General features: G+C 38.2%; 1 protein-coding gene across 3 annotated transcripts in view; it reads left to right on the forward strand.

Moving 5' to 3' along the window:
• The window catches only part of SLC4A10 (solute carrier family 4 member 10), a 65,275-nt gene that overhangs the window by 4,646 nt on the left and 42,734 nt on the right, over positions 1-17,895 (forward strand). The window contains exon 1 of one of the 3 annotated variants that reach the window (XM_053471028.1): positions 13,269-13,658. The exons of the other annotated variants lie outside the window; for them this stretch is intronic. Within the exon in view, the coding sequence (XP_053327003.1) occupies positions 13,611-13,658 (48 nt within the window). The 5' untranslated portion in view covers positions 13,269-13,610. Of the gene's footprint in view, positions 1-13,268; positions 13,659-17,895 lie in introns of those variants that run through there. 3 annotated transcript variants of the gene reach the window in all.

Here is a 17,895-nt window from a genome sequence, read left to right on the forward strand (position 1 = left end):
TGGATTATAAAATCAATATGGAATTCAACCAAACCTTTGAAAGCTGAAAGTAGTGGCAACCACAAGCAGATGTGATGTTAGCCTGCCAGTATATTGAGCACTAAATACAGAAAATGATTTGGCTGTTAACCATGCCTTAGAAACCGTAAAAAGTAATGATTCCCAGAGCTCTTGGTATAAAATACTCGAAATTTATGTTTTTGCCTCTTTCTGGCTGCCTTGCACCTTGAGCTTGCTTTATAGAATCCTATGCCATTGTCATAATACACGATAGGTGGTTTATCAAGGATAATTTCAGACTCATGGGGTACCTGTCTTGCACCTTTAAACATGCGGTTCCCTCTACCCTATTTTATTTATTTATTATTATTATTACCGTATTTGCTCGATTATAAGACGACCCTGATTATAAGACAACCCCCCAAAATCTGAATATTAACTTAGGAAAAAAAGAAAAAGCCTGAATATAAGACGACCCCAAAGGAAAAAAGTTTTACCAGTAAATGTTAATTCATGTAAACTCTTTTTTTTAATAAAAGCTATGATTGAGAAAAAGATTTCTTTTGTTTTTATTTCTTGTATTTTCCAAACTGTCCCCCAGTTACGCACATCTGCCCCCAGGCTTGCCACTCCAATATGGCACTGTGGCCCATGATATGCCTCTTAACCCTCTATATGCCACTGTGCCCCATGGTATGCCTTTTGACCCCCTATGTGCCACTCTGCCTCCAGAAATGCCTTATACCCCTATATCCCATTCTGGCATTTAGGGGGTTAAAATGCATATTATGGGGCAGAGTGGCACATAGGGAGGTATAAGGCATTTCAGGAGGCAGAGTGGCATTAAGGGAGTTAAAAGGCATTGTATAGAGCACTCTGCCTCCAGAAATGCCTTATACCCCTATATGCCACTCTGCCATTTAGGGGGTTAAAAGGCATATTATGGGGCAGAGTGGCATATAGGGAGGTATAAGGCATTTCAGGAGGCAGAGTGCTCTATTAAATGCCCCCTTAACGCCACTCCAGAAATGCCCTATGCCCCCATTTAACACACACACACCCTATAACCCCATTTAACTAACACACTCTCTCTCTCTCTCTCTCTCTCTCCTCTCTCTCTCTCTCTCTCTCTCTCTCTCTCTCACCCCCTCTCTCTCTCTCCCCCCCCCTCTCTCTCTCACCCCCCTTCCCCCGCTCTCCCCCCTCTCTTACCGGTGCTTCCAGCCGGGGCAGCGGGTTGACGTCGCCTTCTGCTGCAGCCGGAAGGAGGTGTGGCTAGCAGCGGGGGTTTGTATGCGTCCGTCGCGTATAATTTCCCCGACTCTGACAGTCGGGGAAGGTCTATGCGACGGACGCAGACAACCCCCGCTGCTAGCCACACCTCCTTCCGGCTGCAGCGGACGTTGTCTACGCGCATCGCGTAGACGTCAACCCGCTGCCCCGGCAACAAAGCAGGAAGCACCGGTAAGTGTGTGTATGGGGGGGGGGGGGTCGGGTGAGACAGGAGGATCCAGGTCCCCTGCAGCGGTGCGGGGGATCTGGATCTTAGTCTCCTAATCAGACCTCTATTTGAGGTCTGATTAGAAGACGACCCCGATTAGAAGACGAGGGGTATTTTTCAGAGCATTTGCTCTGAAAAAAACCTCGTCTTATAATCGAGCAAATACGGTATTAAATGTAGCATTCAAAACGTAATAACTAGGTGCAAGTGAATGCCTAAACCATTCTCCGAAATAATTATTTAATCATCACAAACATTACATAATTCAAAATTTTGCTGGGAGCACTTAATGATCATGTGACACAAAAACACACCGATGGGTGGTTGCCATAGAAACCGAAAAAGCTTCTTAAAAGCCCAGTGTTGCTTTTATGTGATTAAAGCTTCAGAGGTAAGAATAACATGGCAGATCTGCTAAGGTTTATTTAACATACTAAAGATTGTATGTACTATTTCCTTTAAATGAAGGCATGTGCTTGTCTAAACTGCTCTACATAATTAACTAGAAAGATATCTTCACATATCTACTGTTTTTTTCTACTTTTGAACGCCCTCAAGGTTGGAACGACATTGGTTTGATAAGCTCAGAAGCAAGATGCCTTGTTTTTCTAAGGATTCTTAAAGACAAGGCTATTAACTATTATTGCAAATGGTATTTCATCATATTAAATATTTGCACATTTCATTACAGAAGGGTGTATTTTTATAAGAAATCACATGAAAAAGAGACATTTTCCTAATAAAGAATAATGCTTGGTTAGTTTGCTCTGAAATATAATTTGTTGTCACTTGTTTGTTGTAACTGGAACAGCTCTCGGTCATGGTGCTAAGTTTAGGAGGAAATCACCACCAAATTTAATGGAACTTAAATTCTGATTGCACATGTTCTAGACTTTTACCTAAAATAGTTTCAAACTACAATGGTGTTTTAAACCCAAAAGAATAGTGGTCACCCCTTAAGGACAATGGGCGGTCCCTAAACCCATTGAAAACAATGCATTTTGAGGGCTTTGTCATTTACCGGCTTTGTCATTAAGGGGTTAAAAAAGTGTCTCATTCATCCTGATTTCCTCTATAATCCCATTACCCTTCCTTCTATAAATATATACCATTAATATTTTGTCAGCCTCATTTTTTCAAATGCCCTCCTTCCAACATTGTGAAATTGCCCCTGATCACTTGCCCACATTTGCCTTACATGGGGCATTGCTGCTATTGGCTGCATTTATCGGGGGCTGAAAGTTTATATCCCAATTGGCCCTGTCTGAGAATAGCGAAAACCAGTAGATTTCTTTTGTAACTTGAACATTTTTGTGAATTTGTTATCAGTGTCTCTGTGTTATGTAATTTTTTTTTTTTACACGTTCTCAAATGACGCAATATATGAGTAATCATCTAATGTTAATAGTCTTTGTTAAAATTATTCAAGCATATTGGCCTTTGACTGCTTCTGAAAACAGTATTGCTGTTGTGCACAGCCTTTCATACACCAGTCTTTACCATGTGCTGGCTAAAATAATATGTGCTAATTCTATCTTGTTGCTATTAGTGGGGACATCATGACCGTCGTAATAGTTTCTAGGCTCCGGCGGTATGAAACAGATACGGGGATATCCTAAAAGCAGCAAATTGTTTGCTCACATATCTCAATGTTTAGATACCCAGGTTACAAATTTGTGTCCTTACTATGTGAAAAATATTATGTACTTGACACCATTCAACTGTAGTTAACAAGCCAAACTTTGTCAACATATCTATTCACTGAAGGTTAAACTGTTGAGTTGAGCCAAGTGCTGTCGAGTTGGATTTGAGTATCCATTTGTATCAAGTTGCACTCAACAGCAGCCAAGATAGACTTGTCTTTCCTGGTCTGTTTGATTTATCAAACAGTTGACCAGTTAAGGGTCCACCTGCCGTGGAGATGAGTTAACATTGTTCAGTGGGAACCTGTTTTTAACTTAAAACCAAGTCAAATTTTGGTGAACAGATAAGTTGCTATTCTTTACACTGAACTCGACTCAATTTGGGGATGAATTTGACTTGAAATCTGACCTAGTTGTCAGCCTAGCTGACTTTAGCAAATGTCTGAATTGTTACATTTGTGACAACATTTAAGATGACCTCAGCAAAGAGATAGAACTATGACTTATTCTTACTATAGCCCACAGAACACCCTGAAGGCTCATGTACATATATGACGATTCCCAAGATTCTATTACAATTTATTCCAAAGTGAAAATCCTTTTGAACGGACCAGCAGTACCTATGCTAAACCCGCAGTGTGTTGGACTGTTTGTTTAGTTTTTGAGACCAAAATACAGTTGTTAGCAGCTTGTGATCCATTCAATCAGCTTCTGATCTGGATAAACAAGTTATACACAGAGGTTCACTGGCGAATTTGTTAAGTGGCCAAATAATGTTGTGCTAAGCCATGTCCCACATAAATAACAATATAACAAGGTATCTGACTGTACTAAAGTATTGAATATGGATTCACAACAAATTTAGAAATGCACTTTTTCTGCTAAAGGTACCAAAAATTATCCAGGTTATCTTCCTGGAAGCCAATTAATAAGTAATGGAATAAACTGCATATCCTTTTTTAGGAGATATTTATATTATTTTAAACTATTCCTGCAGTTTTGTTGTTGTGCTAAAAGAACACTGATTTAAATTCAGAATTGTATCTATTCTTAATAGTGTTTCACAATTGTTAGCACCACGCACATTTAACAGGTTAAAAACAGCACTGAGATATTGTGAAAGGACAGACTCATTCTGTGAAATGTTACAAAAAGAGAAATGCGACTTCAGTACACAATGTTGAATTGCAACATCCAAACAAATAAAATATATCATTTTATAACAAAAAACAAACAAAAACAAAATCAAATTCACCGTAAATACTGACTTTACTCAAGATAATCGTATAATTCAATGAAGTGCCTTAGGAATATGGCACATATATATATATGCTATGTGATTATAACTTTCTAATCATACTATTGAAGTAATGGTACCAAAAGATATACAGAAATCCCAATGGAGACACAAGTATATATTCCGGTTCTACATTAAAGTCACTATACAGGAAGCATTTTTATATACAGTACTGTGCAAAAGTGTTAGGCAGGTGTGAAAATGCTGTAAAGTAAGAATGCTTTGAAAAATAGACTTGTTTATTTTGTTTAACAAAATGCAAAGCGAGTGAACAGAAGAAAATCTAAATCAAATCAATATTTGATGTGCCTAACCTTTTGCCTCAAAACAGCATCAATTCTTCTAGGTAGACTGTCATAAAGTCAGTATTTTTAGGGATGTAGTTAGGTATATGATTAAACAAATACACCAAACAGGTGCTAATGATTATAAATGTAATATGTAGGTTGAAACACAACCATTAAGTAAAACAGAAACAGCTGTTTAGGAGGAATACAACTAGGTGAGGAACACAGGTTGAGGTTACTGAAGTCAAAAGTCATACACCATGGTAAGGCTGAGCACAGCAACAACACACAAGGTAGGTATACCGCTTCAGGAAAGTCTCTCCCAGGCAGAAATTTCAGGTTAGACAGGGGTTTCCAGATGTTGTTTCCAAGCTCTTTTGAAGAAGCAAAAAGGAACGGTCAATGTTGCGGACCCTACACCCAGTGGATGGCCAAGGAAAATTAGTGCAGCATTTGAAAAAGAATAATCTATCATGCACCTTCTTTTTAAAAGCTTTGTAACTTGTTGTAAAGAACAGGAGATGTAAAGTGAGTTTGTGTGTTTCCACAGTACGCCCAATAGAAAAGATCCAATAGCTTGACCCTCATAACACAGCCTGAGAGATAAAACATAAAATATGTAGAGCATGTAAATAAAAAACAAAACAAAACTCCTAAAGGGTACAGATCTATATGAAAAGTTTTAACAGATTAGATAGACAATAACCACCAGCTCAAGCACAACGTTAGTGTGAGACATTCCAATATGACACTTGGGCCTTGTTGTCAGAATAAAAATACTATACTGACGCAGACTAAACTGCACTTTTTTTCTGAAGCATAATAATAATTTAAAGGACTTTTTAAATTTTAAAAGCTCAGAGCAGCACATTAGGGAGCCATCCAAATAATCATTAGAATCAGTTGATTTTTGGACAGCAGCTGCCATTTGAAGTAAAATCAATCTGTTGATGAGGAAATTAAAGTGCACAGTGTTCTCCAGTCCTGTAATCTGTTCCAGACAGTTCTACAAATACGTGAAATAAATGTTGTTAATTACTTTTTTTTTTGCCGTTATCAAATTTTGGCTCTGGGTAAGAAACCATTCTCATATAATTTAAAATGAGCATGTAATTATTATTTTTTTTTGCCTAAATAATCATATTAACTTGGTTTTAGATAAAAAAAAATCTCCATAAAAGAAATGAAAAGGGGAGTGAGATTTGGGTGCCTAATTTAATCTTGTTTTACTATTTACGCTTCCATCGCTTAATATTTTTATATAGTTGAAACACATTTGCTTAATAAATAGCGGGTCTAAAGTCCACTAATTTACATGCTGTTGAGGGTTACTTTCTGGGAGCTGATGGCTTATGATTGCACAAAATTGGGACTTTCCCACAAAAAAAAAAGGTCATTTGGCAGGGATACTAAAAGTAAAAATTGATTTGAAATATTTGTGTAGTTTATAAGTTTAGTGGAATGCTGGAACACTTACTTGAATAACACTTTGGCGCCAACACACAGGGTCTGGCCGGCGTGGGTGGCCCTGCAGCAACCAGCAGCAAATAGGTAGAGCCAACCAGAGGCTTAGCTGCCAATCAGCCAACCAGAGGCTGAGGTGCTACCTGCCAAGATCAGTACACTGCGACTTAGAGTTCATTCCAGGACACTACATCTATACAATCAGGGCCGGCCCAAGACTTAATGCCGCCTGGGGCGAAGTTTAAAATGCCGCCCCCCCGCCGATGCTGGGGAGGGGGCGGCATTTTAAACTTCGCCGACGCCATTATCTAACCCCCCCCCCGGTACTTACCTTTAAACAGTCCTGCGGCGAGTCTCCCTGCTCTGTCACGGTGCCGGCTTGTAATGTTGAGCGCCAGAAATTTGAAGTCACTTCCAGCGCTCTGCATTACAAGCCGGCACGGAGACCGAACAGGGAGACTCGCCGCAGAGGAGAGAGAGGGGGCGGCGAGCGGGTAAGCGAAAACCACTCGGTGCCCCTCTCTCTCTCTCTCCTCCGCTTCAAAAAAAAAAGCGCTTGGGGCGGCAAAGTACCGCCCCTTCAAAAGTGCCGCCTGGGGCAATTGCCCCAGTCGGCTCCATTGTAGGGCCGGCCCTGTATACAATTGATTAGTTTCAAGCATATCAGAATTTTGTATATGCAAATTGTCTATATACACATATTGAGTATCATTTTGCCTCAAAAAGTGAAGTACTCAGTGAGTTCATGAGAGGCTTCATTACCACAATGTATCTCTACAAAAACATTGATAATTAGACCAAGATATTCTTTTACAGGATGAAAAACAGAGATAAATCAAGGCTGTGCAATATTCATGTTTAACAAAGTCTTGGGAGTGTACCTTTAACAAAAAGAGGAACATTAATATTCTGCTATAATTACAGAGAATAGAGGGTTACTTTACACTTTGAATAAATACATCTTTCAATATGCTATAATACACCCCCAAAAATGCCTTTGCACCATAGTGATAATAGACCAAAATGTAATAACTTTAATTTGTTCATTCTGCTTGTTGTGAAAACTTACTTTATATATATATATATAAAAAAAGTTACTTTATGTAAATATAAGAAATAAATAAATTGTAACTTTGTTAAATATCAACTACAGATGACACTATTATGCCCTACTTTGCTCTCTATTTAGAACAGGGCTCTCGGGCTCAAAATCTAAGGGTGTCCACCAGCAATCAATTTATCAATAACAAATAAATTAACCTGATTAGTAAAACTTGCCTAAAATATATTAAATTATACCACTGCGCGTATTCATATAGATTCTGTTCTGGAAATAATTTTATAAAATAATTAGATGGAGACCAAAAAGTTAAGAGTCTACATTCTAGTACATTTTGGGTAAGAAAACCAAGCAATTGCAGGGGTATCTATCTAATTTATTAAGTGTATTTACTAAAAAGAAATTACTTTTTTCCCCCTTACTATCACACAATGATGATGATTTTGGCTTTCCTTTCTTTACTATCAGAAAGAGGACAACTTAAAATGGTATATGATACCTTCCAAGTGACCATCTCTGAAGTCCATTGTTCGTTCCTTGATGTTCCTCTTTTCTCAGAATGAATGTATCACTGTCGGTGCTGGACTGGTGACAATGAGGTGACCTTGACACTTTAAGGTCAGCGGCCTCCTGATGATGTAAGTGTGGCCGGGCAAATCAAGCAGCTGGCTGCACTCTGCCACTCCTTAAATAAAGGTGTCCTTCTTTGGCACTTTTATATGCTGGGAGTAGTGCAGTACAGTTGTGAAAATGTATAAATGTATACTAAAGGACTGTATTAAAGGTTTAAGTGATCAATTTACTTGCCTCCAAATAAAGGGGCCGTGCGGTCCCTGAGGCTTTGTGTTAGCTGAAACATCCTAATGGACAACCTGGCAGTAATAGAGTTACAAAGGCCAAGGCCAGTTGCAGGAGAGTAAATGAGAAACGGTCTGAAGGTCAGGACAGGCAGCACTCAAAGGCATAGAGAATAATTGACCAGGTCGCAGCAGAGAGCAAATCATTATACCAGCAGCAAGAGTGTGCATGGGCCAGAACCCTATGAGGAAGGGCAGGGCATAGAGACCCCTAGGAGGCCTCATTAAGTGTGGGCAATGGTGCTAACATACTAAAATGTTGTAGCCATTCCCTTCTTTCCACCATCTTGAATAAGGGCAATATGTCAGGATTCTTCATGATTACTTTGTGGGACTAAAAGGGTCAATGACCCAATATTTGTACAGTGGCATAATTCACAGCAAAACACAGTTTGAACCCTTATATAACAACACCCTACATTATCTGCATCCGAGCTGCCAGTTGGAAATGCGAAGCTTAGCCGAGCCATTTCATTACATTGTATTATTTTCACTAAGGAATTGAGGGAATTAACATTCACACGGGATTAGAACGCTGCATTCCCTGCAGACGAAATTTCTGGAAAATGTTCTATCCAGGAGCAACTTCCTGGCTTTTCGATTTTGCGGATTTCTCCTGCTGTCCCATTGTATGCCATTTTGCTACCTATGAGAAAATGGGTAAGCAGATTTACCCTTTAACCAGGAATGTGTGCAGTCATAATTTGAGTTCACTGATAAGGAAGTAGATAAGTGGAACAAACGTTCAGCAGAAATAGTGGAGGTTAACATAGTCAAGGGATTTAAGCATGCATGGGATAGATATACGGCTGTCAGTGATGAGCTTATAGTTATTGCCTTCATGACTAAAATATATGCAAATACTAACACACAAACTCACTCTAACACCCACTCAAACACAATACATTTCCCTCCTCTCTGTTACACTACTGAACCAAGGCTCACCCCTGACACTCAAGCACCATATGTTGACACTCTAAGATCATACACTAACGCGCTCTTACACGATACAGTAACATGCACACACATGCTAACAGCTGCATCTCACACATGCTAACACCGAACACACATGCTAACATCACATACCAACACATGCAGTTTCTACCACAATAGAGTAATACGCACTAATGCTAACACCATATACTCATACACACACACACATGCAGTAACAAACCCACTCTACTGCCATGTACATATACATGCACACTCTCGATTGCCATACACTTACACACGTACTCACACACACACACTCCCACTCTCATCAGCAGCAACTACCACAGCTCTCATAATCTTTAGCACTTGAAGTTCATATATAATCTTCTCAGGCAGGGTTATTCCAACTTCCTACTAGCAGCAGCATCTAAATGCAATCTTCCAATGGATCATATATGCTACATAGGAAGCGGTGTTCTGTTCTTCCCAGCGTTCTCTGCTTCCGCATTGTTAAATCATATGTGATGCTTTTAGATACCGTCACTATAGATAGTAATGAAATTGCTCTTTAAAAATGATAAGGAAAAAAACATTTTCAGTTGTTATGCTGTTCAACACTGATGTGATTATGCTGTAATTTTATATTCCTTACTGTTTGATTACGTTTATACTTATATATAATTATTTGAGGCAATTAATAGGGATAATTATTATTGTTTGTAGCACCCTGGTGTGCGTTCTATCATGATCTTTACAGATTTTTTTTATGTGCAAAATTGGAGCACGATTTAGTCAATGCTTACGTGTATTATCATTATTCACCTTTAAAAAATGTTCTAAACTTGTATACTTTCAGAGAATGTGTTATACAGTTTACCAAATGTATGTTTAGTGAGAGGGCGGTTTCAATCATTTCCTATTCACTACTATGGATTATATTTCATATTTATGTTGTAGATAAAGATATTTGTGATGAACTCAGATGCTGCATGTATTCATTACTTTAATAGATGGACTACAAGTTGAGTTGCTTCAGTCTTCAACACGCACCTTGCAAAGCCAGTCTTAGGCTAGCTAGAGGTAATGGGAGCTATTAGGTGGAATAAAATGCCGAATCTATAACAAGCAGACCCATATGGCAAAGTTGGCAAATGCCTAGTGGGCCAGTAACCAATAGTGTTCCATACTTATCCTCATTGCTCGATGGCCGCGTGTACATCATTTAGTGGCCAGTGCACCAGTCCAGCACTGATTGCAAATAATTGAGTAGCACTGTTTAATGAATTGGTTGATGAATCTGGACCAATATTTAACTGGTTTTCATCATACTTTTTCCATTGCAATTTATGAAATTATTTGTAGGTTTATTTAAATCATGTAACCCAGCTCCTTATATATTATTAGTGACCCTGTGTTTATATTCTGTTCGTCCTCAGTGAATGGGATGGTCAATGGCTTGGGATTCTATAATCAATTAGTGTGGCATTGACACACAATAATAAATATGAAAGGATGGATTGTTGCATTTGTAAGAATACCTAATTTGCCCTAAATAGGTCGTTATGATTTGCAGGAAAAATATTATCTCTGCAGCCTTGAGACTCCGTGGCAGAAGAGATAGCCTTCCTGGTATACATAAATCTCTAGTGGCTTCTTTTAAGTAACAATTAAAACTATGTAATATGTCACTTTGTAGGGGGTACATTTTCAACTGGATAGAAAATATATAGGTACAAAGTAATTTAATTGTTACCCCCCCCCATTAACTTCAAGCTGACATAGATCTAAAAATATCAGTTAATGGCAGATGGATGGTTTTTGGTGCACCCATATACCTCTCCACCATGTCACAGATTATGGGATAGTACAGGGTCAGTACGCATGTGGGTATGGGTATGGGTACAGGGCCCAGGATGACTTAACTTTTATAACGTCTCCCATTGGGGACAACATCTTATAACTGCTGAGAACATGAGAGCTCTGTCTTCTCTCATAATGACTTCTCTAAAGCCCATTCACTTTAACACCATGCACTAACACACACTTAATCATTCTAATACTATTTTTACATACTTTTGTTAACATTAGAAAAAAGGTGTCTTAGAGAGGCTGTGATATCATTATACAACTGGATACAGGGACCATATCCTGTTCATTATTGAGACTTGACAAAAGGAATATTCATCCAAATCACCCCAAAGGGTTCTTTACAGTAAGAACAACAAATATGTGGAGTCCATTACCCACAGGCATTCGATAGGGATATAATTGGATATAAGGATATATGGTGGATAGTGGATCCAGTGAGAAATCAGATGCCATTATGGAGTCACGATTGGAAATCAATTCAATACGAGGTTTACCTTCTTATGGATCAACAGCAAGATAGATCGTCTTTTTTCAACCTAATTTACTAAACAATGTTATGTTACTACTTTATGTTACTACTCATTACCATTGGGTGCTACTAGTACTAGTAGTCAGGTATAAATTGACAATTCTTCTAGCGAACGTATATATTCTCACAAATACGTGATATATTAGTACTGTATAGAAAAAGCAGCTCTCTTGTGCTTTGTGTATGCCAACAAATACTAGATTCATCAGTGGCTTATGCAAATGTTGTGGGCAAAGCTTGTACGACTTTACCACTAATCATCATTTTGCTGGATTATACTAACACCCAAATAATTATCAAGAGTCAGTGAAAAAAATGAACACGTTGACGTTGTTTTCCTTTATTTCCAAAGCATGTATATTCAGTGTTTGCCATTATACAATTATTTCAGAATTTAAATAGAAATTATTGTTACTACAGATCATCCATCAGGATGGGGATGCTCCAGAACACATACATATTTGAAACCTGTTTGTTTGTAAGATATAATTTGTATATCTATCATGGTCATGTGTAGAAGTAAAAACATTTAACAAGCGCTGGTATTTTAATAAGGGGACTTTCTAAGAATCCACTTTGAAATTACAATTGCAAGCATTGCATTTCTTGATGCTTCAAAAAAAACAAAAAAACAACTATCTTGGGTGCCAAGAATAGTTACCATACTAGGAGTGGTCTGCACTAAGATGATGTCATCAAAGTGATGTCATCGGTCCACACAGTATCAATGGACTTTCTCCATTATACTATATATGTTTATGCACAAATTAAATGAATGCTAATAAATCTGAATGGAGGTTCTATTCACATGCATACCTGGGACCTCTGTAAACTTGGGCTGTGAGGGGACAGAGCCAGGCTTATCTCATGGGTATGTGACCAGCTAATAAGAAGAGTAGGTGATTACATAAAATAGTAGTAGATTACTATTTAAACAATTTCATTTATAAACATAATTTGTGCTTATATAGACCATGTAAGCATACCTGTGTATTTTCCATGGCAGGCCTCTAGGAGCTGTCCCTCTTGTAGTAGAGTAGCTTCATAAGGGACATTGGCTAAACCATGCATGGTGGCATCCACCACCCAGGACCTACATCAGTGGTCCCTGTCCTCCTACTAAGCATTGAGGTATGACCTGGCACTCATCCTCAGAAGGACACATGGCACCTGGTACATCATGCAAGACTGCCACAGTTTCCAATAAATTAAATAGGCAGCATGGGGAGATCTTGCTTATAACCAGCCTATTCCACAGTGGTGCATGAGCGAGCCAATAGGATTACCCCCTTCTCTCGGACCTGCCACCACACTCATACCTACAAAACATTCTGACCTAGAAAAAGGAATATCAAGTGAAGAAAGACGGACAGAGGAGTTGGGTGCCAAAGAAGGACTGTCCCTTCTAAAAGGGACGATCAATTGATGATCTATCTATCTATCTATCTATCTATCTATCTATCTATCTATCTATCTATCTATCTATCCATCTTCCTATTATTGCTAGAAAAAGAATCATTTCAACCCATTGTACACATCTCATTTATGATCTCAGTCCCTTCCATAACAATGAAAAATGCTGTTAGTCATTTCTAACCGACAGCCGTATAGGAAGCAGGGAGGGGGATGGTCTGAATTACAATGGAAGCATCTGCCACACGCAGAGACCTTCACATATCAGCAGTGACAGAACTCCATGATGGGGGGGGGGGTGCATTTGTATTTTTACATGTGTCATATTCTCCAAAGACAGTCTGTTCCGTTTTTTTCCTAAAATAATCTATAAAATCCTCTGTGTAGTGAGAATTTTTGCTTTTTCCAGATTTAATCAGCTGACAAGTGAATCTTGCCTCCCCTCGGTTGGGGAGGAATTGAATGGAAATCCGTGGCAGCAAGATGGATTTTCCTGTGACAGTGATGAGCTGAAAGACACGACATGCTTTCTCTTTGGCCGACGCAGAATTGCTTAGGGGCAGTAAGCCTGGCTTGTTTAAATAGCATTAGTGTTACAGAGCAGACATGGGGTGCTCCAGAATGGTGAAACGCTGAAGCTTCCCATTGGGAAAACATAATTTTTTTATAAACATTTATATCACAATCAGAAAGTAAATGGGTTTTGGATACTGTCGAGATTATATTTACAATCTGTAGTGTTTTTTGGGAATAAAGGATGATGATGTCTGGAAGCACTGAGATGTTTCAGTCTCTTTGTCACCAGGTAAGGCCTGATCATTTCTCCCGATAATATTAAAATAATTTAAAGTATTACATTTTTATTCTGTATTATAATTTATATTTTGTGTAACACCAAAAAGGTCTTGTGGTCTGTCGCACCAGCATATGTAAACCAGATACTTAAAATAATAATAATCTGGTCTATTTTAAATTGTTCCTCATATATTCTTAAAATTAAAATTCAGAAACAGGGAAACGAAGTAAACAGATTGCGAACGTTAGAATTTTTTTTTAGTCTTCAAGAGATCACAAGGAATTTTCGGATCAGTTTGCAGTCGGTCCAGTATAAACTCACAATTAATAGCCTTTATGGTAAATCTGGACTTAGCTAAATAGCTATGCATTTTAATTGTCAAAATGTAATATTTCGGGATATTTAGGGCATGACAATATTGAAATCGTGTCCTTTTAGCTTGAGAAACATGCTTATATTATAGCGTTCTACAGATTTCTGAAGCTGTTTTTATTCAAATAGTTAATCCGATGGCTGTTTGGATAATTCCATTTTAATTCCGTGGCCTCTTATTTTACATAATAACGGTGGTATTTCAGTGCAGTCAGTGTATATTTGCTGATCTATAGGCTAGAATATTTATTTGGGTTTGGTTTCAAGAGAACTATATTTAGTTGTGCTCTTTAAAATGTCCAATAAGGTGAAAAAATAAATTGACTAAAATCTTTAAATAATAACTTGAAGTTGGCAGAGTGACTGCTTGATGATATATTTGCAAATAATTTCTATAAGAAATATAGGTATATAAATGATTGCTCTTACAATCATGACATTTTTTTTATATAATTGTATATTGTTTTGTTTTTACAAAACAAAGCCATTCCTTGTAGTAACAATGTATTATTTACATAGATTAAATAATATGTTAAGGAAGAGGCAACTTTCCGACTGGTGATAGAATTACTTGAAGTTCCCCAAAAATAACAAGCAGTACGTGGTTTGCGTAGCTCTAGTATTAGAATATTCGTTATGGTTGGTAAGTATTATATCAGAGGGACAAATTATATCAGCCAGCAGTAGTTCTACAATCCTCAGTTTGATTTCCCCATAAATTAGGCATTTTACTTAAAATAGAAATCACAGTTGTGATGAGAGGGGAGAATGATGGAATAGTAGGGTCTAATAGGACCATTTGGAGTGTTTGTATATATAAGAACAAAGAGTAACACCAAATCTGCTTGCATCTGTGCATCATCGAAATATCTTCTTGTAGAATTGCATATCAGTTCTGGCTGTCACTGCTGTACTTGTGGACCGTATGCCTGATCATGAAGGTCACCTTCATCAAGTAGAATGCAAATCGACAAGCTGCGGATCTGACTCAGCCATTACTGTATTGTTAAATGTGTTTGGAATGCGTTGACCCGGTTTGCAAAATGCTCAGCGATACCCTAGCCACCAGTTGTCAAAGAACCTGCAGACATCTTTTTCCTCTCCTTTTGTACGGTTTACAATTTGAACTCCTGGAACAGAGTTGCGGATATATCAGATTAATTATTTATAGACTCAAATGTCAAAACAGTTGGATTTGTTAACCAAGGAAAGTAATATTCTGCGGAATGCAAATTAAATCAGCTCAATGTTTTCTCCATAAAAAAAGTCTAGAATGCAAAGGAAGTTAATATGTGGTCATTTCATCATTTTTATCTATTTGTCAGATGACTGGGTTTAATTTATATCTATTTGTCAGATAAAAATATATGAATGATATGAATTGATATGCAATATGTTATATACTGTATTGGCTCGAATATAGGCCGCACCTGATTATAGGCCACACCCTAAAGTGTTGCCGCTATTTTAAAGAAAAATAGAAGCCCCGGCGGAAGTGCTGGCAGCAGAGGTTGTCTACGCGCATCATGCAGACGTCCACTGGAAGCCGAAGAGTAGGATCCAGGTCTCCTGCGGCGCTTCGAAGGATCTGGATCCTAACCCTGCTACTTGCCCGCAGCAGGGCTAAATGAGTGTCAGCTTATGAGTGTCACCTTTGTCCCAATGAGCTTATCAGTGTCCTCCTAACAACCAAACAGCCTGCCTGTGCCATCTTGGCCCTAGCTTGTCAGTGCTCCCAAACAGCTTATATGTTCCATTGTTGAAATCGTTGACAGCTTGTCTATGCCATCATTGCCCCAAATAGCTTGTCTGTGTCTTCTTTGCGCCTCCCCACTGCCAACATACACATATTTACACAAATATACAAGTACTCATGCTTAGACATGATACTCATACTCACTAACACACATGTACACATTTATTCTAACATACTCCGATTCACACCACTTATATATATACACAGCCATGATAACATACAAGCACTCCATCTCACACCTCTTACACATGCATGCTTACAGACACTTACACGTACATGCTTACACACAAACACACATTCACGCTTGTACCTACAAATGCTTTCACATACACATACATGCTCACATACACTTATACATAGCCATTCATGCTCAAATACACTAATACATAGACATTCATGCTCACATACATTCAAACATACATAACCTCTTACATCTCCTGCAGCTTTCGGTACGGTGTGAGCAGCCTTGGTTTCATCACATCGTGTGACCCCGCTGTGTTCTTGTCTCCCTGTGCCAGTAAAAAAATAGTTAGAAAGGGCTGTTCTGATCTGGAACTTACCCATAAATTATTACGAAATTATGATAAACCAAAAACGTATATATTGTAAAAAAAAAGATGAAGACAACAAAAAAGGAAAACTTTAAAAACTTTCTTGGTTTTTTATTCTGGCCTCATTATGGATTTAACTAGCACTAAATTAGATTTACATTGGTTGGTTTGTTGATTAGTATTAGAGGCTTAACATTATAATTATTCGGCTAGATAAAATATGATGTGGGTTCGGTTAGCATCCTATGGTTAATATAAACCCGTGAATTCTTATGCCTTTGTCTTCAGGATATATTGTTCATACAGAAAGTTATTTTTTTAGTTTGGACACCCATGATCGCATCTGATGGCAGCTCCAAAGATTCTGTGATGAATGAGTCTAATAGATCTTCCCCCAAATGCATTGATAGCGAAGCTGATGATAATCACTGTTCTTATTCAGTATCATGCTTGTTTAAGATTGTTCACAACACTTCTGGATTAGTTACTCAGTATAGGTGTTGGGGTCAGCTCCAGGCAGCCCCTAGTAGAAGGAAACTGGGCAGAGATTAGACGAAACGTAGGCAGGGAGTAGCCAAAGGGTAGATATGAAATGGACGAGACCACACACTGCTTCTCTGCCCATAAAAAGAGGAGACTGACCTGGAGACCCAGGAAGCAAGGCTTCAACCGGAGAATTCAAGTCAAACCTGAATTATTCCCAGGAACGGTTAGATTGTAAACTCGTTTGAGCAGGGCCCTCCTCACCTGTTGTCTCTGTAAGTCAAATTGTTATGTTACATACTAATTGTTATGTCCTGTCTACCCATTGTACAGCACTACGGAATTTCATCACGCTATACAAAACAATAAATAATAATAATAACGGTTATCATCAATTAATGAGCTATTTTATTGATCTATTAAAAGGCAAGTTTTTACATTTTCTACCTATTCATTTTATCCGTTAAGCATTCTTTCCTTGGCTTCTGAAGCCGAACATAAAGTGCTCATATAGTGACACCCTTCACAAAGTGTTCATCGGTAAAATTAATTTCCCTGTAAAATGTGCAAATTATACCACAAACGAAACAAGAAATTTGTCAGAATAATTTTTCGTCTGTTTGCACAAGTCTGGTAATTAGTTGCAATTCCTATAATCACTTATATCAACATGACTGCATTGGGCTCCATATAATACAGGAAAGAGAAAGAATTTTTGAAAGAAGATGTAACATGTTGTTAAATATTTACATTGAATAACAATGAATTTATAAGGTACAGCTGTGGGATGGATACACTCGCCTGCAAGCTACTCAAGAATAAGAGCATAGTGGCCGCGTGTATCCAGGGTGCCTCTGTGATTAGGTCAACAGCCACCAGCCTTAAAGTGAAAGGTCCGTTTTTCTTCCCCAGTTCAACCTTGGTGATAAGGAAGGAGATAAGACCTTCTCAAGGGCTGTTTCTATTCTATGAAATACCCTACCATTGCTTCTCAGAGTCTCCTCTAATCTCCAATGCGTAAAAATGCCAGGAAAATGGAATTACAATGTTATAAACAGGGATATATTATGTCTGCACTCATATA

The sequence above is a fragment of the Spea bombifrons genome, chromosome 7 (genome assembly GCF_027358695.1).
Source record: "Spea bombifrons isolate aSpeBom1 chromosome 7, aSpeBom1.2.pri, whole genome shotgun sequence".
Classification (NCBI taxonomy): Eukaryota; Metazoa; Chordata; class Amphibia; order Anura; family Pelobatidae; genus Spea; species Spea bombifrons.